Genomic DNA, 25,124 nt, shown 5'->3' on the forward strand with positions numbered 1-25,124 from the left:
AGAGCTGCGGGTGCCCCATCCCTGGAGGCGACCAGGACATGGGCGGCCCCGGGCAGCCCGCGGCAGGGCTGCAGCTCCGCGATCCTTACGGTCCCTCCCAAGCCGAGCCGCACTTGCTCAGTGTGGGCAGGGAGCCTGGGAGGCCGCCAGGTGTTACTGCACGCCAGGCTGAGCGCACAGCTGCGCGCGCCGCACCTCCCCAGCGGGCGCGGGGCAACGGCCCGAGGGGGCGCGAGGCGGTGCCACGCGCATGCGCGCCGGCCCATAAAAGCCCGGCGGGGCGGAGGGGCGCCGCCTGTAGCCGCTCCCTCGAGACTCGCCCCCCTTCGGCAGCGCTCATGGCGTTCGCGCCGGTGAGGGAAAGAGCGAGCATGCGCGGTGCTGGGGGGAAGGGTGGGAGGAGGAGGAGGAAAAAAGGAAGGGGGAGAGCTCGCCGTCGTCACGTGACTTCGCACGTGGGCGGTGGGGTGAGCGCTGGGCGGGAGCGGGGCGCTGAGGAGATTGGGCGGGAAAGCGGTTGCTGAGGAGAGTTTCGGGGGTGGCCCCGCGGGCGGGGGGTTCACCGCTGTGCCCGGCGCCCTGTCCATGTGACTGCCCACGGATAATGGGAAACTTGTTCCTAAACCTGGATGGTGAAGTGACCTAAAGCTAATAGGGGTTTTAAAAGCAGGCTACTACTCACTGCCCTGCTTGCCACTGATGCTCCTTCTCTTTCCAGAAGGAAGACAGAGGGAGGAGCATAAAGGACTGCTGGGACAGCCCAGATGCCCCTGCCCTTTCCACTTGCAGCAATGCAGATATATTCCGCAGGATAAATGCCATGTTGGACAACTCTTTGGACTTCAGTGGTGTCTGCACCACTCCCATCACAAAAAGCAAGCGTGAAGCCTTGCCAGGTGACGTAGCTGTGGAAGTAGTGCGGCAGGCCCTGCTTCCTGCAGGCTGGGGGCAGTGGGAGCGCTCTGCTGTGCACTTGATTTGCCTCAGAACAGGAGGCTGTGTGCCAAAGCGAGGAGTGCTGGGCCCAGACTTCAGTGTAATTGAAGGATGTGCTCTTGACCCTTTAGAGTGGGTGAGGTCTGTCAGAAAATGTACTTGCCCACAGCCTGGTGTCTGCGTGCTGGATAGAGGTTGCTGTTCCTGCCTCTGAGTTATGGGGTCAGTAAGTGCTCCGGCCATTACTGGAAGCAAACTGGTGCTCTGGATGTGTCCCGAAGCAAAATGGGAAGTAAAGGGAAAACCTCACCAATTGTAACCTTGTAGGCAGACAGGATTCACTTGCAGCTGCTATTGGTGGCAGGCTTTCTTAACTGAGTGTGAAACTGGTGGCTGCTTGCATAGCGCAGTTTTGTTCTAAACTTGCACAGTGACTGCTACCAGGTAACTTGCATTGCAGCTTAATCTCCTGAGTATTGTTAGCTCCGTTCACCAAGGGCTGATCTGACCGTGTGATTTGCAGTGGCACTGCAGAAATGCCAGAGGAAATGTGGATTGTTCTCTTCTAGGTAGGGATCTATGCCTGGTATGGCTAGTGAAACAGCTCTGGAGATATGCTGTCAGTTTCTGAGTGGTTATGTAGTGAGCATTAACTCATTCAGGTCAGTGGTATAGTTATTAATTCTTTCGTAGAGGCTGGTGTTGTACTGGTCAGACTCTTCTGTCCCCTGTAGCTATCAGTCTTGCATCTGGCCTTGATGTGCTGGAAGGGTAAGGGAGTAATAAACCTATGATGCTGCTGGGATGTGGTGCCTCTGCTGGGGACTGAGTAAAGTTTCTTGGAAGGGATGTGCTCCAGCAGGGGAAATCCTTGCACTTCAAATCTACTTGTAGTCCTCAAGCTTCTCAGTTGTTTCCTCAGGTCAAACTAAATTTATCCTGGATTGGATGTGTTTAAGCAATGCCATTCAACAGTAAGAGGATTATACATGGTGAAGGAGGGACTGCAGGAGTTCATGGCCTTTTGCTAATATGGAGTCAAGGTGTGTGGGTCAGAATGACATCAGACTGAGTAACATATGGCAAAAGCCTGATTGGTGCTTTTATTTCTGAGACATTTAGAAAGTTATCCAGCTCTGGGCAGAACTAAACAGCAGAGGGACTGCTGCTGGAGACTTACTTGGGCATACCTAATGTTAAAGATAACTTTGCAGTTGATGATGTTTCTTGGTTAACTTAATTGCCTTGTCAAAATGATCAGACTTTCAGGCCCTGACTGTTGTGTGGTTCTTATGGGTGCTTCCTTCTGGAGCTTCCCAAACATAAGGTTCAGGTCAGGCTGGTGCTGGCAGGAGTGGCAGTGTGATTGTGGAACTTGTCTGGTGGCTTTGAAGACAGGATTGCTTCCAAAGACCTGCTTCTCTCCAGAGAACCAGCCTGAAAGGTGGCACGTGTGCTCAGCCCAGTCTGGGTAGGGAGGTGAGCAAAGCCAATCTTTAGGTAGCTCTTGTTGCACAGCTTTTTCAAGTGGATTTATTTGCCAGACTTGAAAGCAGGTGTTGCTGGGTGGAAACTTTTGGAAATTACTTTGGAAATTGCCAGTCTGTTCTTGTAGGCACAGTGTCCAGCTTAATTAAGTAGAACAGTGAGTAAAGCTCCTTCTCTTTAGCCTTTGTTTGCTCACCTGGCTAAACTGAGTGGAGTTTCAACTAAAGTGAGCAGGCTTAAGATGGCTAACAAATGCTCCAAATATAGCCATTATTTTGTTGTAAATCGACTGTCCATTGTGCAGGGGATTGAGAGATGCTTAAACTGTTTTCCATGGGTGGGAGTGGCCTGAGGTGCCAAGGTGTGTGTAAAGCTGCTGGTGTGGCCCATCAGCCCTTAATGATTCCAAGTATCTGCTTTACCTGAGAAAAACTAAAGGACAAATGCAGACAGACTAAATCTGCTTCCTGCCCACTCTCAATTGCAGTTAGCTAATGGCATCTCTTGTTGAGCCGCCCACAAAGTACTTCATGGTACTACAGTGTGAGTGCTTGTGTTCTTCACAGCTGCAGCCACCAGCATACATGCCAGGAGCACTGGATGTGTGGCACCTGGAATGAGGGGACAAAATGCTGTAAATGGTCATCTGGAATGTGGCCCCCCTTACTTGAGCTCAGCAGGGTGTCATCTACAGCAAAGCTGCTATCAGGTTGTATCTGCTTTCCCCCAAATAAATGCTGTATACCTGGTGTGCAAAGCTGGGATAGCTAAACTTGGTACCTGTGTGCCCTGAAAGAGGCAATGCCTACTGCCTTTGACATATATATGTATCCCATGTGCTGGAGATCCAGCAGGTTTCTGGACCTGCTGTGCTGGCGAGGTGCTCAGTCTTTCAAGTCTTGATGCAGTTGTCCTACAGCAGTCCCTTGCTTGTTGAGGTAGGTGAAGCAGCAGATCAGTTGCAGCCCTGTGTAGCTTCCTAAATTGTTGGCTGCTGTCTGCTCAGGTGCTTGTGGTTACCGAAATAAGGCAGATGCCTTCAAAGAGATGGTTCATGTGGCACCAAATTTCCCTACTTAGAGTCTTCCAGATTACAGGGAAGATGCTTAGTTGTGCAATTAGTAGGTTTATGCCTAACAAGAGCTTTTCTAAGCCCCCACTGATCCCTGGTTGTACCTGAGAAGTACCATTGGCTCATCCTCTAAAGGCTTTCGCTGAAGATTTGTTTTAGTCTTGTGTGCAAATCATATTTGAGAAGCTTAATTTTTAGGGATGCAGCTCCTAGCCTTTGAAACCGTAGGGATAAAAGATGCAAAAGGGTGCTTCTGCTGTGACCAATTGGGCTTAGAAATGCTCACTTTACCTCCTACTTTGCTGGATTGGATTTAAAAGGTCAGTCTCGGGCAATGCTGCTGCACAGCAAGATGTTTTGGGGTGTCAGAGCCTTCCTATCTGCTTTGCAGCCTGGTTGTGTATGTATGCCCTACTCTCAAGGGCCTTGTTTGTGGAAACCTCTATCAGTGCTCTGCTAGAAATGAGTGGGAGGGCAGGGAGACCTCCATGTGGCTGCAGCCTGTGCTTAATGCAGGTGTGCTTAATCATTCTACTTCCTCCTCTTCCTTGCATTTCAAGCTCAGTGCCTTGTTTTCTCCATGCAGGCTTAGTTGTAATTTCCTAAGTACTTTCCTATTTCAAATGCCTGGCTGGTGCAGCCACACTGCGTACCAGACTGGGGAAAGGAGCCAGGCTAAAACTAACTCCTGGTGGCATGGCTTTAACTACATGGGTTCCCTAGCCCAGCTGGGGATCTGTCTAGGCTGGACTGAGTGGGAAGTGCAGGGCTGGGGGACAGGTGGCTGCAGCTTGTGTAAGCCAGCTGGTGGGGCTGAACCTAAGGGCTGACCTGTGCTGAGATGCAGCTTGTTAAGAGGTCTTGTGCTAAGAGCCCCAGAATGCTACTGAAACAAAACCCAGCTGGCTTAGGCACAAGCCCAGTGCAGCAATGCAATTCCCTCTGCTGGTGTGGCTGGGTTCCAGTGGCAGCTCCATGGAGAAGTCCAGGTTGCAATGATTGAAGCTGGCTGTGTGGCTTGGAAAAGGCTGCAGCAAAGCGTTGGACTGGGCTGTACTGGGTTGCAAAGTGAAACTAATATTTGGTAGGCATGTACTCGCATCTGACTTGAGGTTGCGATTGTTTGGGCCAAATTTCTGTAGGAAATGAATCCCTTCTGCCCCATGTCCTGCTTGTCAGAATATTGTGTGATGGGGGCTGATCTTGAAGATGGTAGAGAACCTGGTGATGAGATCCCACTGACCACAGGGAGGGAGGGTTGCCCGCTCCTGCCAGGGCCGCAAGCAGAGCGCTGTGCGCTGCCATAATAGCAGGAATGCTGCATATTCATATGGGCGAGTTGTGGTTGCTGTGGGAACTGAGTTGTCTAAGCAATGTGCTTTTGTCCTCTTCTCCCTACAGCTGGGTTGCTAATGCTTTTAGGGCCTGTCCAAAAGTGAAAACTGTACTAGAGGAACTAATGCAGTAAAACACCCAGCTGAAGATGCAGTGTGATACTGTCAGAAAAATACTCAGCACCCATAACAGCACTTGGTTGAAATGTGGCTGAGTTGGTGTTGCAGCTTGCCCTGGTAATGCTAGGGGAGCAGGAGAACCTGTGGATGCTGTCCTAGCCAAGTCCTGTGCTGTTTTACCCTGTCATGTCCTGACCGTGGAGCTTGGGCTCCTGAAACCACCTTAGGATGAAAGTGAGGGCCTCACCTTGGTGCTGGGTGAGTGGAAGAGGACACTGGGGTGTCTTAGATGGCATGTGAGGGATAACATGATGGGCTGGAGCTGCGAGTGGCACGCACAGGTTGTGCATATGATGGCACGGTGGGAGGGAAGGGGGCAGGGGGAGGAGGAGACAGCTGCCACTACCAAGGAGCCAGCTTATAAATACCCTCTGACTCAGATTTTTGGAGCATCGTGTGGTTTCATCAGCCCCCAGATCCCACACTAAGCTGGAATTTGCAGGCTATGAACCTGCTGTGTTTCCTTAGGCTGTTGGCACAGGCTTAAACTGAGGCAGGAGCCTGCTGTCTCCTGTACTGTAGGCTTGTGCAGGGAGGGGAGGGATGGGGGAGACCAGCGGGTGGAAGGGAAATAGGCCGTGGAAAATCCCGTTGGGAAGTGGGATTGGTGTGCTGCACTCATAAGGACTGGAGCAGGATAATGTGCTTCCCTCTCAGTAGTTTAGGGGGGTGGGGGGGTTTGAAGGTTATCCTTGTTACTCAGTGGTAAACAATGCAGAGTCAGGGTGACAGAGTGGCAGAGCTGAGGCGAACAGATGATGCTAGCAGAATTGTGAAGCTTTGCGTTGGGCTCTGAATTGGAGCCAGCAGCTGGAGGCTGTCCAGGACTAAAGTGTTTTTTGGGTTTTGTGGGTGGAAGGGAGGCGGGGACGGGAGAGCTGGGTAGCACTCAAACTAACTGTCTGCTTTGTCGTTGCTGGGGGGATTGCTGTCTGCTGTGCTGTGGAGCTCTGCTTTGTGCTGCCTGGCTTACCGGAGCTGTGCCCCTTCCCTCCTCCTACCTGCTGCCTTCTCTTTTGGGGGAATCCATCCTTTCTTCTTACCTCTATCTTGTAAGAGCTGATGCGGTTCTGTTGCATGGCTGAGTGACGTCACTGTCAGCACAGTAAGCATCAGCAGCCTGGTCACATGCTGACCCAGTCAGTAATGCAGGCGGGATAGGAAGGTGGAGGGGCTGAGGGGGGTGGGGGGGCTAGATCCTGGACATATGGTGGCCCTCCCTTTTGGGGTGCGACTGCTGGCTGTGGTGGCAGCAGCTTCAGAGCAGCACGAGACCTGCTGTGGGGCTTAACGCTTTGGAAAACTCCTTCTGAAAGAAAAAAAACAGCCCTGAACTCTCCAGCTTCTGTTTGTTCTCCATCTGAGCAGACTTCCAGGACTCTGACGAAGCAGTGGCGAGCAGGATGCTTTTCCCCACATCCACGCAAGAGTCTTCCCGTGGCCTCCCTGACACCAACGACCTGTGCCTTGGCCTGCAGTCCCTTAACCTTACAGGGTGGGACAGACCTTGGAGCACCCAGGACTCTGATGCTGCAGCACAAACCAGCCCACAATCTGGTGAGTCTGCTGATACATGCTGCAACAGTTGTGGGATTAATTTGCATTATTTTTTGCCCGTTTTAAGCTAATGCTGAGTGTAATAGGTTCTGGTAGCTACTGGTGGGGGCTTATCAACCTCTAGTGCTTGTGTAATGTGGTGAGGACAGGGTTGAGTTGGGAAGCTGTGCCACAGCCCCTTTTGCTCTGCTGTCTGTTCACTGCATGCAGAAATGCCTGGGCTGGCAGAGGAATAATGCAACAGAACAGGAACATTCTCCCTGGGTGGGTTGGGGGTGTGGTGCCTTAAGAGCTGAGCATGCCAGCTGTGAGCAGAGCTCAACTTTGCAGCCAGCAAAAATCCCTGGTGATTGGCAGGGTGTGTGCTTGCAGAGGGACCCCCTTGCCATGGCAGCACCTGGCTGTGCCTCTGGGGCCCAGCTGCCTGCAGCACTTGGAGAGACCCTTTCCTGCTTCCTCTAAATGACTGCTCTGAGGAGACACAGCAGAATGGCTTGTTGTTTTAACTCCTGTGGTCCAGTACAAACCTGTGTGATCAGCTGTCTGTGAGATAGTGGCCTTGCTGTTGCCTTGCCCTTCCCTCAGTCCTGCCCAGTCTGCTCTCTTCATTCTGGTGGGGTAGGGAGCTCTTGGGAGTACCCAGCACCATGCAGGAGTCAGAGCTCTTGCAGAAGCACCAGCCCTCTGTAAAGCTGTGTGTGTGCAGGAGGAGAAAGGGGTGTTGTGTGCACAAACTTGGTTGTAGGGTGCTGGCTGTGATAGTGAGGGATTAATTTATTTTCCAGCCCCACAGGGCTGTAAAGAGCAGCTCTGCAAGCACTGCTGTGCTCTTTCAAGTATCAGTCCGTGGAAAGATCTAGTGCTTTGGCAGAGTTTGTACAAGTTCAGCCTGGTTGCTACAGAAACTCATCCCTTTATAGCAGCGTGCTGCTGCTTTGTTAAAAGGGCAGTGCATCTCTGCACAGATCGGGGTGACACAGGAGGCTCCAGGCATGAAGTTGCTGCTGTTAGGAATGTAGATAGCTCCAGGACTACCCACAGCCAGTTTCTGGAAGGCAGGGCATGCAAGCTGGAGTGTGAGCCCTAGCACAGGTGCTCAGGTTTGTTACAGTCAAGCTGCAGCAGCTCTAGCCTTGCTCTGCTGTAGCACATGGTCCTCAGGGCTTCCCCTAATGAGCAAGAGAATACCATGCTCTTGCTACGTGTCCTTCAGTCATTGCCTGCTGAAACATGGGATAATGGGGAGCTCTGTGCACAGCTTGTCCTAAGGCACCTGCACCAATAACTTCAGTTTCCATCATTTATTACTTCTAGTATTCCCTTAGAACAAGAGGTGGGGATGGCTGGGGTGTAAACCAGCTCAAATGCAACTGTGCTCCTTCCCCCAGAGGAATCTCGGGCTGTGTGGCAAAAGCTGTTATGCTCTTGAGATGGCGTTTGCCTTCGGGATGTGTGGTAGTGAGGCCAGAAGTGCTTGTTGGCCTGTCTATGTGTTCATTTCCTGCTTCAAGAACTGTAGGAAAGTGAAATGCTGGTATCTGTGCATGGCTGCTATGTTGCTCAAGCCTGCCCACACCTCCCACGTCTGCGGAGCCAGAGCTTCTGCTCTCTGAAGGCCCTGGAGTAGCAACACAGAGCTCCTTGGAGGTGGTGTAGCTTGGGAGCCTCCCCAGAAAGGCTGCGGGGCTCCTGTCTCTGAAAGCTATACAGGTCCCAGCAGCTGATGTTTACAGGTGGCCTAGCTGTGCTGTGGCTGGAAGGGGGAGGATGTAAGCAGGATGCTGCCATGTCTGGTGCTTCTGATGCCTGGCCTTGCAGCCTGGGCATCTCCATTGGGGTGTCCTGCAGGCAAGCAAGGATGTCAACAGTGAGCTGTGTCTAGGGGCCGGGGAAGGATGGTGTTGCTGTGCTGCTGGCATCCAACCATTGGAAGGTTTCAGCAGTGACTCAGCTGTACAGACCCATAGGGAGGTGGCTAGAAGTGTAGAAGTGTGTTTTTGTTTTTTAAATGTAAAAACCTAACAATCAGGCTAAAAATACTGCTAATGTGATCCCCTGCAGCGCCTGTGCTTGAGTACTGATGAGCTGGTACCTCCTCTGCTGGGAGTGCAGAGCTCTGAGCCAAAGGGAAGGACCTGCTGGCTGCAGACCTGCGTGTCACCTTGTGCACCTTGAGCAATGCCACGATGCAGGACTGGGTGTCATGATAAGGCGTAGCAAGGGTGGTTTGTATGCTCTTGTCCCCCTTGCCACAAGGATGCTGAAATGCCCGTGTGCAGACCAGGCTGTTTGCAGCATGCCTTCCTTCTGGGTGCAGTGCCGTAATGCGCTGAGGATGTGTCCTTAGCCCTTGAGAGCGTGCCAGCTGCACTGCCAGTCCCTGAAGCTGGTGTCTGAGAGCTCTTTGGGAGGCAGCAGCTGCTGCAGGCTGAAGCTGCTTGCATTTATTGGCTGTAGGAGTGAACTGCTGTCTCATAGCAGAGAAGGCACATCAAGCCCACTGCTGCCACTAGATCTGTCAGGCTGGAGGTACTTCATCCAGCCACAGACAGCGGCTCTGTGGCCTAGGGAGGGGCTTTTGCAGGAAACAGGCCTCAAGTGCTTCCAGTCCTGGGATCCCAGCTGCATTTCTTGAGGCAGCATTTCCCCTTCTTTCAAGTATATCCCACATCAGGCAGCAAGGCATCGAGTTCTGTATTTACAGAGGCCAGTGATGTGGGACAGCCCTTGGTGGTGCCCTTTATTTCCCCTGTTTGTACAGGAGCACAAGCAAATGCAGTGTCATTTCAGTTCCTGCCCCAAGAACTGGTGACAGCAGCATCTGAGCATGAATGAACGAGCAGCACGTATGAATTTCTTGTCTCTCTGGACAGTGTTTGCTGGCAGCTTGGGCTGGCTTGCCTGGTCCATCCTGCATAGGGTTAGTTTCGGTTTGTGTGGGACAGGCAGGCTTACCTACTGGGAAAGTATCCTAGAACCAGTCTGTTGAAGTGGGGCTTAGCAGTTAGTAAGTGCACAAGAGGAATTTTCTGTGCTGTTCCCCTGAGCTTGGTCTGGGTCTCTGTCCTGTTGATAACTGTATTGCATCTGGTTACTGCCTGACAGGTTCTGGCCCAGATGCGAGCAGTGCTTCTGGTCAGTTTTAGCCTTTTGTTTCCTTCCCGTTGTTGTAAACAGAAGGAACTTGTTCCTTCAGCCTCCCCTAGGAGATCTCCAGCCTCTGAGACAGCACTGCATGCTGCCATCAGTGCTCTGGGAAATTGTTGGTGATGGCTTTGCCTACCTGAACACCCTTTTTGGCTATGGATGACCTGAACAGATAAGCAGTTCCTAAATGTCACCAAATTCCTAAGCATCACCCTGGTGGAGCAGCAGATTTCACCTTAATCTTAAATCTGCTCTGGAGGCTGCAGCTCCAACTGCATAGATACCCTCTACTGCCATCTCATCCTGCAAGGTTACAGCTCCAGTGCTGGGAAATGAGCTGAGGTAGTTCTTCTCAATCCTCAATGTTTCTGCTTCCTGCAGTGCAGCAACTTTTTTCTTCAGCAAAAATGAATGTACTGATTATCTGTGGCTGCTTGAACTCTTCCGGGCTGGAGATGCAGGCAAGCTGTTGTGCATTGCCTGGAAGAGAGCTGAAGCCCCTGCTTAGAGTCTGCCAGGCAGAACCCCATCTCCTGAAGGAAGATGTCTCTTGAAAGGCAAAAACTGTTGCACAGGAAGAAGCACAGCTATTTCCATGGACTTGTGACTTAATGTCTTGTAAGCAGTGAGGGACACTTGTGAGCTGCTCCCTCAGGACAGGACTGGCTGCTTTCAAACTGTTCTTAGAATACCATATACATGGCAGCAGGCAACTGAGAAATCCCATTCTCCAGCTCTGGTTAGCTTTGGCAGAAGGAAGCAGGAAGCACCCAGCTTTTTGTGGGGTAGTACTAACTCTGTAGCTGTGGCACAGACCAGGATTGAGGTCGGTGAGCGTTGCTGATGAGTCTAGCGTGGCCGCTGCTAGTGAGCCCAATGCAGCAGTCACTGTCCTTAGAGGGCTGGAGCTGCTTGCTCCTCTCTTAATGCAGCCCAGAACACAGTTGCCGTTCGGGCTGCAGGTGCACACTGCTGGCTCATGTCCGGCTTCTCATCTCCAGGATCCCCAAGTCCTTCTCCGCAGGGGCTGCTCTCAAGGAGCTCTTCCCCCAGTCTGTGTAAATACCTGGGATTGCCCCGACCCAATGCAGCCCCCTGCACTGGCCTTGTTGAACCTCATTAGGTTCACATGGGCCCACTTCTCCATCCTGTCCAGGTCCCTCTGGATGCTTCCCTTCCTTACAGCGTATCAACTGCACTGCTCAGCTTGGTGTCATCTGCAGCCTTGCGGAGTGGAGTGCAAACAGTTGCATTACTTTATATTTGAGGATATCTAGAGCTCAAAGCTGGGAGCTGGCTTGGCTTTTGTGGTCTCCTCTATGGCGGTTGCATTTGAGTGGTATGTGTGCAGTGCCCTTACTTAAAGCCTGCCCCACACCTCGGTAGCTTTTGTAGGGCTTGTTGGAGAACATAGTCGGTGAGGATGCTCAGTGTACACTTCTTGCTGAAATATCCTCTGGACTTCATGGGCTGATTTCCCAGCTGCTGGCTATGCTGTGGAATAGAAGGCCCAGAGCACTTGACAAATGCAGGCTGTTCCTGTAGCAGCAGTATTTGATCCTTAGCAGAATAAAGTATGTATCAAATAATTAAAAGAAGTATCAAAATGTTGAGTCTGCAGTTGGTTTCTAGTGGAAGTTGCTCTTAATCTAGCTCTTAGGGCTTCCATTTGAGCAGCTTCTTCCAAACAGGCTTGTTTTTACTTGTGCTGATGCTGTGAAAGAGAAAGCAAGCAGATGAGCAACTTACCAGAAACATAACCAAAATCTCTGCTTAGATCCAGCAAGAGTTGAAGTGAATCAGGGCTCTTGTCTTGCGCTGGAGGCAGCATGCAGGAGGAGGGATGCACCAACAAGAGTCTCTTTCCTTCTGGAGGGAAGGATGTCTTGCAATCCTCAGAGTATCCTGAGGGGCTCTTGCTGCTGCCTAGCTGTTGGAGGTAACAGATGAGTGCAAGGTTAATATTCATCCCCAAAATTGGGCAAAATAAGGCAGGTAAGTCTTTTTCCAACCTGTGTGCCACTGGATGTCTGAGCAGTGGAAGAGATGCTTGCTGGGCAGAGGTGTGAGAGGCTTGGTCTGCTGCCACCTTTGGCTCTAGTTTGTGGATGATTCTTGTTTGTTGCTGCTGAGGCACTGGGGATATAGGTGAGCCAGCAGGGAGTCTTTGGTCAGTTTGTGGCAGTTGAAATCCCTCCAAGCTGACTTCTTGTGCTGTTGCTGTAAGAGGGGGCCAGTTGATCCCTCTGCAGTGCTCTTGGCTGGTCATCTCCAAGTTTTTTGGGGGTAAGTCAGGTTGGAAGGGACTTCTGGAAGTTCTCATCCATGCTGCAGCTGTCCACAGCAGAGAGAAAGCTATTGGAGTGTGGCTGCTCTGACCCTGCCTGGCCACAGGCTTGAGGTAAATCACCAGAGTCTCACTGAGCTGGCTTGGAAATATCTGCTCCCAAAAAGCACGGTGGTTCTGGAGCTGCGACCACAGCACACGAACTAATGGGACTCAGTAAGCAGGACGGGGACGGTGCCCTGCTGCTGCACACAGCCCCTCCAGCCAGTGCCGTGTCTCTGCCTCGGTGCCTGCCTCCTCCGGAGCTCCTCTGTTCCATGTGCTCCCTTAGATGCTGGCAAAACCGCTGAATCACAGGTGATGGCTGTGCTGCTGCCAGCTCAGGCTTGTGACTGGGACCGCAGCCTGCCTTGAGTTGCTCTTCCTTTGCTGCAGCCTGCTGCCTCACCCAGACATCCTCTGAGCAACTTTTTTGAAGGCTGCTGTCCCGATCGACTTGACACCCCCACAAACTGTGATGCAGCTGAGCAATGAAAATGAGTCAGCCTCAGCCTTGTTATCACAGAAGCTAACACATGCTGCAGAATTTGCACCCTGGATGCTGCAGCAGATAATTCAGAGGAGTTTAGTGCTTAAATATAGAAGTGTTTGTTCTCGAGGCTTGTGAATCTGAGGCTTGTTGTGTGGTATCTGACCTGAATATGCTGACTTTTAAATTTCTCTGGGGTTGATACATGTTAGACCTTGCTGTATTCAGTGTTCTGTTCTCTTTAAAGACACAGTTGTGGCAGCCTGCTTAATGAGTCTTGCCTGCACACTTGTAAAATCCTGAATTGTATTTACTGTTCTTACTGATTTTAAATCTACCCTAAGCATCTGTTTTCTCCTCCCAGAAATATCATACTAAATTCCCTGCCTGAAGAAGCAGTCAAGCTTGTTGTCAGCCAGGTCCTGCTCGCTCAGAGCAGGAGGAGGACCTGTGCTCACAGACATTAATAAGCAATAGGCAAAAGGCAATAGGCCTCTGTTTCTGCTTCTGCTGCTGTTTCCATTTCTCAGGGCCTGCTGGGGAAGTGACTTAGCACGTTGGTGCCAGAACCAAGAATAGACCTCAGGTGTCCTGACTCTAATTCTGTGGTTCAGCTGTGGGATCATGCTGCATTTTTTTTATTCCCCTGCCTCATTTGTCGCAAACCAGAAATAGCTGCCTGAATATCCTCAGTTCTTCTTTGTCCCAAATGAAGAATCTGTCAGAGCAGAGGTTCCTCTTCTGTAGACCAGAAACAAAAAGGGCTGTGTGATAGTTACTAATTAGATGTCGTTGGCTGCAGACAGATCACATCTGCAGATCTGGACACTGCTTTCCTTGGATGTTGGCATTTGGTGTGAGATGACTGAGACTTCTGTTGTGATGTTACAGTCTGACTTCAGGTGACTCTTCCCATAATAGCAGTGATTTTTCTCAATTTGGAGTCATGGGAGCGTAGAGAAATGAAGAGGATTTGAGCCAGTCCTCTGAGCAGGAGGTATCCAAGCTCAGATCAGTGGTGCTGGGTCTGGCTCTGGTGACCTCTGAACATGCAGGACTGCAAAATCCCCTTCCACCTCCATGTCCTCTGGCTGCTGGCTTGTGAGGAGGGGTTTTTTGTTGTTAGCATTTGTCTGCTGCAGATTTTGCCTGTTTCTGTTTTCTGTGGCTGCAGGTGTTCTGGCTCCCCCAGGCAGTGTGAAGCTCAGTGAATGCAGGCAAGAAGTGCTAAAACTTGGCTTTGGGTTGGTCTGCAGTGTGGATTGCTCCATCCCTGTGGTGAGCAGGCTAGTGTGGTGGAAGGGGGAGAACTGGCTCTGGCAGCCTGTTTGGCTGCATCGCTGCTGTGACTACAGAGGCTGTAGCTGTAGGAGGTGGTTAAGGTGCCCGTTTGCCTTTCAGACATGCAAATGTTTCTCATGCCATGAAGCTGCTTAGTGTCTGTAGGAGGTGCTGCTTTTTGGCTGACTAAAACATTCAGCCTTTTCCCATCCCACCAGGGTAGAGTCTGGCCGGGCAGTAAAAACTGCAGACGAGCTGTTTTTCTGGAACTGCAGCAGGCTATTGTTTGGGACATCAGCCTTTTTTACCCCTGTACAGGCTTATTTGACAAATGACAAAGAAACTGCACTGTGTTCAGCGTCCAGGGCCTTGATCACACTGCTTCCCTCCTCTGCCACTGTCCCTCAAACGCGTGCGTGATTCTGCAACCCCTGGGCACAGCAGGTGTCAGCAATAGAAGCATGGTGGCTCTGAAAGCCACCTCTTCTGCCCTGCTTGTCCTCTTCAGCTCTTTACCACTGTGTCCACAAGGAGGCGAGGACAGTGTGGCAGGCTTGCAGTGTGAGTAGTATCTGGAGACCAAAATGACCCTTTCTTTAACCTTGCTGGTGCTGTCAGCCTGCAGAAGCAACCATATGAAGGGCTTGGTGTTGCTGACCTGCTCATGCAAGTTCTGGTCCCTCCTAAATAGGCTTTCTCCTACCCTGCAGCAAGCTTTCAAAGGCTGCAATATGTATTCAGAGCACGACTTCAAATAGTGGGTGCATGTGCTCATCTAGTGCTTGGTGCCACTGCCAAAAGCACTGTCTCATGCACACACATCAAGAAATGTCTGGCACCTGCATGCTTGTGATGCGGAGATCCTGAGCCTGGCATACTGCTGGGCTCAGCAGGAGTGTCTCATATGTACCCACAGTTACCTGTGCTTGTGGGAGGGCTGAGAGTAGCGTTTCTGTTGGGAAGATCTTGAGCAGGAGGACACAAGTGTGATGTGAGTGCTATTGCACTGGGCAGGGCTCATTTTCTAGGTGACTTGTCTGGAACTGATGCACTGTGCAGCAGAGGTGCTGCTGTGCTTGTTCTGCTGTGTGGTCTCTTGAGCCTGAAGCAGAGGCAGGGGTCATTGGTGGGAGTACAGCTCAACAGTGACAGAGCTTCTTATTGCCTGGAAGAATTCAATCACCAGTGCTTATCTTAAGGTGTTGTTTGTTATCAGTATGGAGGTAATATTTTTATTAGCTCAGAGTCCTTCCCTAAACTGCTAGCAGTAGTAAGCCTGGCTACGTGGGGCTCATCTTTACATCTGCTTCTTGTAAAATGTACTTGGTCTAAACTACCAGGAAGGTCTAATCCTGAAGTGGCTGTAAATTGTAGTGTGCAGGGAAGAAAGCCATATGTCTTTAATGCTAAGTACATTACTTTGCAAATATAGCTGGAGTATGCAAGAGTAAAAAGTGAGATGGCTGTGTTGGCTATCGGATGTCTTGCTGTTGGGGTTCCTTTCCCAGGGGGTGTGCCACCAACTGCAGCCTGCTGTGGTGGAGCCTTGAGGCAGGATAAGTTCACATTAAATGTGGCAGCTCAGTGGCTGATGAGCAGAGTTAAGGGGTGAGTTGGGGTCTACAGGACAGAATTAGCTGGAAAAAGCTGAGCCTGTGGCTGTATGCTCCTGCTGTGAAACATGTGGCTCGTACTTCTTGGGTGTGATGGATTCAAGATGTTTGTGGCTCAGATCCCCAAGATGATGCAGGAGTGAAGAGGGCACACTGCACCAGTGCTGCTCTGATGGCATTTGTGAGGAGAAGCTCCAGCAAGAAACAGGACTAGATCCTCCGATGCTCATTCTCTAGAGAGTGACCTGAGCACCTGCTGTATGGAATGGTGCCACACTGGTGTCAGGACTGCTTTTAAATCTGTCAGTGTTTGGCTGATGTGCTCTGAGATGGAGCACGCTGGCTCCGGATTCAGTCATTAGAGCTGCAGCAGTGAGTCGAAAGTCAGAGCGGAGTTTCTATTAAAAGCTATTGGTTTTGCTGTCCCCTGCAAAGGAGGGTTGGCATGTGCCTCTCTTGCAGCTCTGAGCAGAGATCTGAAAAGTTCCAGAAGGTTTCTGTGACACGCTGTGCTCCAGATGCTGGTGCTGCTGCGGATGGGAATCATGTTGACCCTCAGACTGAAATTTCCAGCATAAGTGTGAAAAATATTTTGTTGCTTGCACTTCACTGCTCAGACTATGTGGGGGGATGGGGGAGGGGGGAGTGTTATCTGTCTGCTGTTCCACTTCAGGATCTCCAGGGATGCTCTTGATACCAGAAATTGCTGATACATCTTGCTTATGTTCTAAAGATGGTTCAAGATTTCTTTTCTGCAGGAGGGAGGGAGGGACGGACAAGGCAATGTCCCGGAAAGAATGGTGTTTTTATTGAGTGGCCCAAATTATCTGAGTGCAGGGAGCAGAGCTGGCTGCGTTTGGGTACTCTGGGGCAGCGGAGATGTGCAGAGGGAAACGAGATCTGGTCTCTAGTGCCAGTGTTTCCTAGGCTACCTGCAGAGGCTGGCTCCAGGGGATGCAACCTGATTGCTTGACAAATGCAGAAGAGCAAGCGCTGAGCCTGGTTTGCAGCTCTTCCTCTTCATGTCCCTGAGGGTTGCTGTGTTCTGCCAAGCCCTTGGACCATCTGGGGTCTTGTGGAGTCTCCCAGAAGCTCAGCATGCAGAGCTGGTAGGAAGCTTCTGGAGTAAATAAAATCCATCTGTATTAACAGCAGGATGCCAGTGCTTTCAGAACCAGACATTGGTTGTAGCCAACTTGGTGGTAGGTGTTGAACTCAGCTGCCCCGTGCTTCTCAGATGCCAGAGCACTTGACCCCTTCAAAGGCCAGCAGTCCCGCTGCTCTCAGGAACTCCCTCTGCTCCTACTGTTTTCCTAGCTGCAGTGACTTCCCAGCAATCCTGGGAGCAAATGCAGAAGCAGAGGCTTTAGCAAGTCAGTGTGATGGCATGAATGGGGGTGAAACTACTGATCTCCCCAGAACAATTGGGCAGCTTCTGCTGTGCCCTTGAACCCTTGCTGCTGCAACCTGGTTGGGGTGCTGCTCTTGTGACTTCAAAGGTAGTGCTGTGACCAGGAGTGGAGTTGCAGGGCTGTGTTGCCTGCTGGGAGGAGGGCATCAACGCTGCAGTGTTTGCCAGCCTTGAGGCTTGGGTCATGGGATCGGCTGCTTCGCTCTGACTCTTGTAGTGTTTAGTGACTAATCGAATTTTTGAGCCTGCTTAACAAATTCAGCTGTCTCCCTTGAACAATATGCTGGCTGTATTTTTAAATGCAATCACGTGGCTTCAGAGAAGTCGGCGAACCAGCGTAGCACAGCTTGCCTGGGCTGGGAGATGCTCTGCCCTGCTCTGTGCTGTGACAAGGAGGGAGCAGCCTCCTCCCAGCCGTAAGCTGCCTGCAGCAGCTCTCAGTTTGCTGCTGCTCCACTTGAGCTCTGCTGACTGTAAGTACTGCTGAGGCTTTCTGTGGCTGGGGTTTGCTCTGATAGTTGCTGGTTTGGGTGTGAGTTCTGCTGCAGGGGGGAGTCGAGCGGATATTCAAAAAGCTCCCTGTTACTTTACCATGCAGACAGTCTGTTTCCAAGTACCTTTTTGGCACAGTGCTTAGTCCAGCCCTGTGCTGTGGCTGAAGTGTGGAAGGGGAGGGGCTGGTGCCTCTGCTAGGGTAAGTTTAAGGGATGAAGCCCTACAACGTGTGGGGGAATGCTGTGGATCAAGCAGTGAGCTCCTGTGGACCAGTTCTGTCTTGAGTAATTTTCTTGGGAACCTGACTGTGCCAGACTGGGTTTTCTGTTGATGTTTTGAGATTCCTTTATTGCGTAGCATGAGACTGGAGATGCCAGCTTCCAGCAGGTATGGAGATTGGGGCAGGTGTGTCCCCACTTCTTGCTTTGGGCAGCTTCCCCCAACTCTGGAATGATGCTGGTGTCTACTGACTGTAGTGTACCTCAGTATGATAGTGTATTTCTGTTACTTACCTAGTGTGGGGACTGTGTTAAACTGTTACTCCTTCTGTACAAGAGCTCCTGAAAACCTGGGTTAAGAGATTAGGTAGTTCAGAGGCTCTCAAATGGATCCCAAACTCTTTTCCCTGGAAACTGAAAGCTTCAGGGCAGGCTGCCTTGTTTTGCAGCCTGCCTTGTTTTGCAGCCTCTGAATAATTAAAACCATTTCTGAATGCTTTGCTCTTTTTGTTGGGTTTGGGGACATGCTCAGCTTGCTGGGACTTGCTGCTCTTGAATAGAGCTGGCTGGGGCTGTGCCCCCATGGGATACTGTATGGCCAAGTGCATGCTGCCTTCCCTCTCATGCTGGCCTGCAGAGCAGGGTGCTGGGAGCTGAGCACCCCTGGATGTTCCAGCGCTCTGCTGGCTTCATAGCAAGGCATTTTCTTACCTTTTTCCACCACAGCAGAAGGGAAGCCCTACTGTGTGGGGAAGCAGTCTGTTGTATACTTGTCTGTTGGCCCCTGTACGTAAGTCTGACCTCAAAAACACGGGCTGTTTGTCTCTTGCAGTTCTCAGCATGCTGAGTAGCCCTCTGGGGAACGTCCTGGGGAAGCCCCCACTGGGTTTCCTGCCCCTAGACCCCATTGGCTCAGACATATCAGAGAAGTTTTCCGCGCCGGCACTGAGGAATTCCCGCCTGGATTCCCGCTCCCTCCTGGACTCGCGTTCCAGCAGCCCTTCTGACTCGGATACCAGCGGGTTCAGCTCGGGCTCTGACCACCTCTCAGACTTGATTGTAAGTTTGGGTCCTGTGTCTGCTCTCTGCAGCCTGGCTCTCTGGTTTGTGGCATCTCTCCACACTTCTGGAGAGTGCAGGTGTGCAGGACTACAGTATCAGTGGGTGCGGCTGCCTCCAGCCTGGGCTCCTCTTGAGTTCCCTTCTGTGCCTTTTACTGCCCTTCTGTTTTGACTGCACCCCTCTGTAGGCCCACTTTTTCTAGAGTAAATTGGGTCTAGCCTGCTCAAGCTCCCTGAAGTGCAGCTAAATTTGGAAGCCACCAAGCAAGGCGAGTGTCTGTCTCGCTGACCCAGTCTGCGTGCTCCTGTGTCCTGCTTGGAAGATTGGCTCTTATGTGGGCTTTTTCTTGCAGTCGAGCCTTCGCATCTCCCCACCTCTGCCCTTTCTGCCCCTCAGTGGGGTGTCAAGAGACCCCCTCAAGATGGGAGTGGGATCACGGATGGATCAAGATCAAGCTGCCTTGGCTACAGTCACTTCCCCTCCAGCCAGTGCATCGAAAAGATGGCCTGGAGCTTCTGCGTGGCCTTCCTGGGATCTCCTGGACTCTCCGGAAGATCCCTTCAGTATTGAAAGAGAAGCCAGGCTGCACAGGCAAGCAGCAGGTAATTCAAATAGTGGGTCTTAGCTGGCTTCAGTAGCTGTGGGTGTTTGCTTGGTGTCTTACGGGGGAGTGGGAGATGTGTGCTCCTATTCTGAGCTCTGCTTGTGTTTGTCTAAGCTGTGAATGAAGCGACCTGCACCTGGAGTGGGCAGCTGCCCCCAAGAAACTACAAGAACCCTGTCTACTCCTGCAAAGTGTTCCTGGGGGGAGTTCCGTGGGACATCACAGAAGGTGAGCAACCTGCATCCACGTGCTCTGGCCTTGGCTGGGTGTCAGGTGGGCTTCTGTTCTCCCTGGGGTGCTGCTGCCAGCCCCTGCAGCTCGTGGGGGAGGCAGGGAGCTGAAGCAATACGCGGGCATTGCTGTCGGTAAGGACACTGACTTCTCTCCTCCCATATGCAGTTGGACTGATCAACACCTTCCGTGCGTTTGGCTCACTGAGTGTGCAGTGGCCTGGTAAGGATGGCAAACACCCACGCTGCCCTCCCAAAGGTAATATGCCTAAAGGTAATAGCGACACGGTAGGGTTACTTTTTTCCCATGCTATGTTACAGCACAGATGCTGGGATGGTATGGCTGCATGCTGGTGACTGGATGGTACAGAGCACCTTGGGGTAAACGTCTCACTCTCACTTGAGTCAGCACCAGGGCTGCAGAGCACTCTCACTTCTGGCCTGTCCCTAGCAGGGATGGGTTGAAGCACTGGGCTGCAAAACACCTGTTGGTGCTTCTGGAGCCCACTGTGGGATCGTTCTGCTCTGGTGGTGGCTGCTATTCTCTGCCAGTGCAAGCACTCAAGACGCGTGTGCCCTTGGCGTAAAGTGTGTGCGGTAAATGCAAAAGTTTGCAGAAGGCTGTGGGTACCAGTGAGTTGAACAGTCTTGTGGCTAAATCCTGAAGCTGTTGGGTTGATGTGTAAGCAGTAGGGAGCTACAGCATAACAAACATAGTGACTGGTTTATAGGCTGGCAGTATCTAATGGCCTTGCTTGATCACCAGAGTGATGCGAGGTGCAGGGTGCTGGCACTGACAGTAAAGTTCTGCATTGAAGTTCTTGGGCTTAGACGTCTGTGTGGAGCCGGTCCTACTCTGCTGCAGCCTGTGCTGTGGCCAGGCCCATTGTAGCCCCTTGTCACATCTAGATGTGGCTGTGCACATAAGGAGTCTGTGACACAGATGACCTTGAGCACAGGTATCTTCTGATGGAGAGGTAGGCTTTTCTTCAGCTCTTTGTATCACTATGGATCTTGCCTGTGGTACTTGAGCAGCAGCCTCCTGCAAGAAGGGGTTGGACAGAGCGACAGAGATGCGGTGCAGATGCTGAAAGTACTGAGAGCGGTTCTGAAGGAATCTGCAAAGTGAGGTGATCCTCTTTGTCCTTCACCACAGTCCTAATGCTATTTTTCTACCTTTACCTCCGAAGGATACGTTTACCTGGTGTTTGAATCGGAGAAGTCCGTGCGTGCTCTGCTGCAGGCGTGCTCGCAGGACCTGCTGAGCCCCGACGGGCTCAGTGAGTACTATTTCAAGATGTCCAGCCGCAGGATGCGCTGCAAAGAGGTGAGCAGGCCCATCACTTCTGCTTGCCCTCGCTTTGCACAGATGCTTACTGTGCTCTGATCTTTATTAAACCTGCCTGCTTGCAGAAGGGATGATTTTGGATGATTTTGCAGGTGGATACTTTAGATCCCACAGCTGCTGCCCTGTGCAGGAGCGAGGCCTTAAATGTAGATCAGGTACTGCTCACAAGTTTGTAGACTTAAAGAATCAAGATTCAAACTCTCACCTAGACAGGCGCAAACTAATTGCACTCCAGACAGCTCTTCTGTTGTCTGGCTATTGGCAGCACTTCTGTGCCTGGTGATTTAGCTCTGCCAGAAGCCACTCCTCTTCAGAGCCCTGTATCAGCTGTCTAGCAGATGGAAGCTCCTGGTGGAGTTGGCGGTGGGTGGTTTTGTCAATCCCTTTCAACAATAGGCTTCTGAGCTAGGAACATAGGTGCGGGCAGTAGGTGAAATTGGTCATGCATGGGTTGTTCCCTGGCTGCCAGCCCCAGTGGCCTGGTGTTCTGGATTCCACTTTGTCTGAAAGCAGAGCAGGGTGGTGGTGTGTGTGCTCTTCTCGCAGCTAGAGCTCCAGAGCTGCTGTGCCCTGGATGTGGACCCTGAACAGCAATAATGAAAGAGGCATTTGCAAACTGGGGGTTGAGTCTTGAAGGCCTGGGCTGGTTCCTGCTGGCTGGCTGACCTGCTTGCGCATCATTTCAGGTGCAGGTGATCCCGTGGGTGCTGGCAGACAGTAACTTTGTGCGCAGCCCCTCCCAGCGGCTGGATCCCAGCAAAACGGTGTTTGTGGGGGCTCTGCATGGGATGCTGAATGCAGAGGCCCTGGCAGCTGTCATGTGTGACCTGTTTGGAGGGGTGATCTACGCTGGCATCGACACGGACAAGCACAAGTACCCCATTGGTGAGTGCTTACCCCACTGTGGTGCACTTGGAGATGCTCAGGCTGCAGCAGTGCCTGCCGCTTGGTCCCTTGATGAGCTCTGGGGAGCAAGCAGCCAGCAGGACAGGCAGCCATCCCAGGAAGTGGATGTACCACGAGGATGTAGGGATGCAAGTCAAGCCTCGGGTGTGCTGACAGAGCCTGGCAACAGGAAGGTTCTGGGTTATTCTCCATTTGCTTGAGGTTTTTGACTCCTCTTCAGGCACTGCTGAAGGGCTTTCTGCCCTGGTTCAGTGCTGCACACAGCCAGTCAACTGCCAATTGATCCTGAGGTGCTGTGCAGTGCTGTCCTTACACAGCTTGCAGACTTCTGGTCAAGGTTTGTGCCCAACGCTTGGGTTTAGGATATGCTTGTGGTATTAGATGTTGAAGTGGCTTTTGGGGGATAGTGGAGAGTGAGAAGTGGGGAATGGAGGTTGGAGACTTTAAGCAAGCTCTGAGTTCCCTTAAGACTGGATGAAATCTTGAAGCCTTGCCCAACAAGCTGTTCTGTGCTGGTAAAGTGAGGGCCTAGAGCACAACCTTGAAGCCTCCTTGTGCTGAGCTCAGGTCGCTCCCTCCAGTGAGAGAGATCTCTGGCTCTGAACAGCAGATCTGCACTTCAGCCTTCAGCAGAATTAGAGCTGTAGCAATGTGAGATCAGCAAATGAACTGTGCTTTCACTTGGTTTAAGGCTGGCTGAAATCTGTGCTGAGACACTGCCCCAGACTCCCCTAACTATCTCTGGATTGGCAGCAGGCTCATTAGGGCAGCAACCTGCCTCATGCTGAGTGCTCTCAAGCAGGGGATGATCCCTCTGGAGGCAGGCTGTGTGATAAATCAGTGCCTGACTGTGGTCATGAGGAGTTTCAGGAGGGGCCGTAAGCCCTCTGAGTCAGAAGAGTGCCACTGCCTGGGTGGCTTTTAGGGTCCCACTGGGTGTGCATGACCTTCTTAGGGAGAAGAATCCCCAGAGCCCAGCTGTGATTCTTATGTACAGCCTAATGCCCGGAGCAACCCCTGGCATCCACCCAGCACTGCAGGACAGGCTGGGGGGCCTGGACAGGGCATAACCATATTCTGAGTAATGTCTTCAGCTCCAGCTGCCAGCACACAGGGCGTTGTGTCAGTCAGAGCTCCTTTAGGCTAACAAAGAGAACTTGTAGGTAAGCATGGCTTGGTTTTTCTGCAGTGTAATAAAACTTGGCTGGAAACAAGTGGTGCAAGAGTACTGCTGACTGCCAGTGAGGATGCAAAATGCAAGACTATGGGATGAGTGGGAGGCTTAAAATAAAAGCTGCTGAGCTGTCTCAGCACCAGCCTATTTCAGGTGCAGGCGTGGAGCTTGCTGTTGCTCCTGGGAGCACTGTCGCGTTCTACCCAGCCACTCAGTGCTTCCTGCCCTCTGGTTCCCAGCCCCGGTTGCTGGCTTGGACTAACACTTGTGCTCTGGCTTCTCCCAGGGTCTGGCCGCGTCACCTTCAACAACCAGCGCAGCTACCTGAAGGCAGTGACTGCTGCGTTTGTAGAAATCAAAACGACCAAGTTTACTAAAAAGGTGAGAGGAGCGGGGCAGCTGGAGGGCTGAACGTGCAGGTGATGGGTGGTGCTGCTGGTAGCACCCTGACCGGCGTGGCCCCACGTCCCTCTGGGCTGCTCCGGGTGGTGCTGCTGGCCTGCCCTGTGATTTGTGCTGACTGCCCGGTTTCTGGTGCAGGTTCAGATCGACCCGTACCTGGAAGACTCCATGTGCCAAGTCTGCAGTGCTCAGCCTGGCCCTTTCTTCTGCAGGGACCAGGTAAGGCTGGCGGTGCTGCGTGGCTGCGCAGGCTCTGCTCCTCACAGCTGAGGTCCTTGGGGTCGCATGTTGTCCTTGCTGAGGACGGGCCGCTGAAGCGGGAGCCCCGTGCTTCGGAGCTCTCCAGTGCCGGCTGTGGGAGCGCCCAGGGGGCTCTCAGCCCATCCTGACCGGCGTTTTTTCTTTTCCCTTCTCTCCCTGCAGATCTGCTTCAAGTACTTCTGCCGCTCCTGCTGGCACTGGCAGCACTCCATGGAGGTCCTGCGTCACCACCGCCCGCTGATGCGCAACCAGAAGAACGGGGACTCCAGCTAAAGCGGCGGTCGGGGCGCGGGCGCGGGGGAAAGTCCTTTTGTTAACCTGCCAAGTGGAGAGCGCACGAGCGTGCCTGCTGGTGCCAGACCCAGGCTGGGAACGCGCTTCCTGAGGACTAATGGGAAAATCTTACATTCACGTTTGCACTTGCTGGTCTTTTTGTTTCTGCACTAATGCACAGTGAATTTTGTCGGGTTTTGTTTGGGGTTTTTGAGGGGGGGAAGTGCCCCCTCGAGCGATTCTGCAGTTCCCAGACTTTGGTTCCTAGTTTGACGAGAAGCAAAAAGGGCCGCGTGTTGAGAAGGTGTTTATGCAGATGCCTTCACCTAGGTTTTTTATTTATTAAAGGCGCTTTTTTACATTCCTTGCAATACTGATGGTAATAATGCAGGTCTCATTGGCTCCATTTTTTTGCAGTTGCCATACAGTGCCTTTCCATTCATTTAACCCCCATCTGAACGGCATAAACTGAATGTTCAGCTGGCGTTTTTTACTGTAACAACAAGGAGACTTTGCTCTTCATTTAAACCAAATCATATTTCATATTTTACGCTCAAGGGTTTTTACCAGTTCCTTTTTACACTCTTAAACAGTTTTTAAGTCGTTTGAAATGAGAGATTTTTCTTTCCTGGCAGCTTTTAACATTATTGCAATTTGTGTCTGGGGGCTGCTGGTGGGAAGTTGTAAATCGAGGCGTTTGCAACAGAAACAGGACAGGATTTCTGGATTTGAAACTGGACCGGATAAATGATCTCTGAGCTGCTGTATATAGTTTTAAATAGTTTGTTGCACTTAAGGGGGGTTGATAGAGGTTTTTAATCACAAAGTCACAGGACTTACTTTCCTTTTGTAACTAGCTAAAAAAGGGCTGCGTTTCGGCGGACGGATGGAGGTTCATAGGAGCCCTTTCTCTTAGAGGGGACAAGTACTCTTCCTTTTGTTTCAGAAATGTATGAAGTAATGGTGCAGTCGACTGAAATGCTGCTGGGATTTGAGATTTATTTTTTTTTTTTACTTTCCCCTCTATCAGAAGCTGTGTGCCAAAGAACCAGTGTCATAATTTCTCCCTCTCCTGCTGAGCTGATGTTGCATTGTTGCATATCCCAGCTGCTCTTTGTGGGGTTTTCGTGAAGCTGTGTGTGAAGTCTCTACCTCATTGTAGTATATGCAGGCAAGACTGCACTCTCCTACAGACGCGTGGAGTAAGCTGTGGTGTAGTTTTTGGCACATAATAAACACGTTGCAGCAAAAAGCCCTCTGTGCTCCTTTCTTTCTACCCATGTGCAGCGGGGGGATGGGCTCCCTGCTCCCGGGTT

At 51.7% G+C, this 25,124-nt stretch overlaps 1 protein-coding gene across 4 annotated transcripts; it reads left to right on the forward strand.

Moving 5' to 3' along the window:
• The first annotated feature begins 253 nt into the window (after positions 1–253).
• CPEB1 (cytoplasmic polyadenylation element binding protein 1) lies at positions 254–24,830 on the forward strand. 4 transcript variants are annotated; one of them, XM_048956351.1, is made up of 12 exons: positions 254–353; positions 719–896; positions 6,379–6,567; positions 18,381–18,607; positions 18,963–19,212; positions 19,329–19,442; positions 19,614–19,718; positions 20,635–20,771; positions 21,479–21,677; positions 23,159–23,253; positions 23,413–23,493; positions 23,698–24,830. In XM_048956351.1, the coding sequence occupies exons 1-12, from the start codon at positions 339–341 to the stop codon at positions 23,806–23,808; spliced, it is 1,701 nt and encodes a 566-aa protein (XP_048812308.1). In that variant the 5' UTR covers positions 254–338; the 3' UTR covers positions 23,809–24,830. The 4 variants fall into 4 exon arrangements, with proteins under 4 accessions (XP_048812308.1, XP_048812309.1, XP_048812310.1 ...); XM_048956352.1 differs by having other exon boundaries at positions 19,614–19,703; XM_048956353.1 differs by lacking the exons at positions 254–353; positions 719–896 and adding an exon at positions 5,693–6,115.
• The last annotated feature ends 294 nt before the right edge of the window (positions 24,831–25,124 follow it).

The sequence above is a fragment of the Lagopus muta genome, chromosome 10 (assembly GCF_023343835.1).
Source record: "Lagopus muta isolate bLagMut1 chromosome 10, bLagMut1 primary, whole genome shotgun sequence".
Taxonomy (NCBI): Eukaryota; Metazoa; Chordata; class Aves; order Galliformes; family Phasianidae; genus Lagopus; species Lagopus muta.

What these genes read in the sequence shown, in the direction of transcription:
- CPEB1 (XM_048956351.1), top strand. An exon ending in GCTGCACAGGCAAGCAGCAG is followed by an intron (nt 19,213 to 19,328) that starts GTAATTCAAATA and finishes TGTTTGTCTAAG; the next exon opens with CTGTGAATGAAGCGACCTGC. An exon ending in CAAGCACAAGTACCCCATTG is followed by an intron (nt 21,678 to 23,158) that starts GTGAGTGCTTAC and finishes GGCTTCTCCCAG; the next exon opens with GGTCTGGCCGCGTCACCTTC.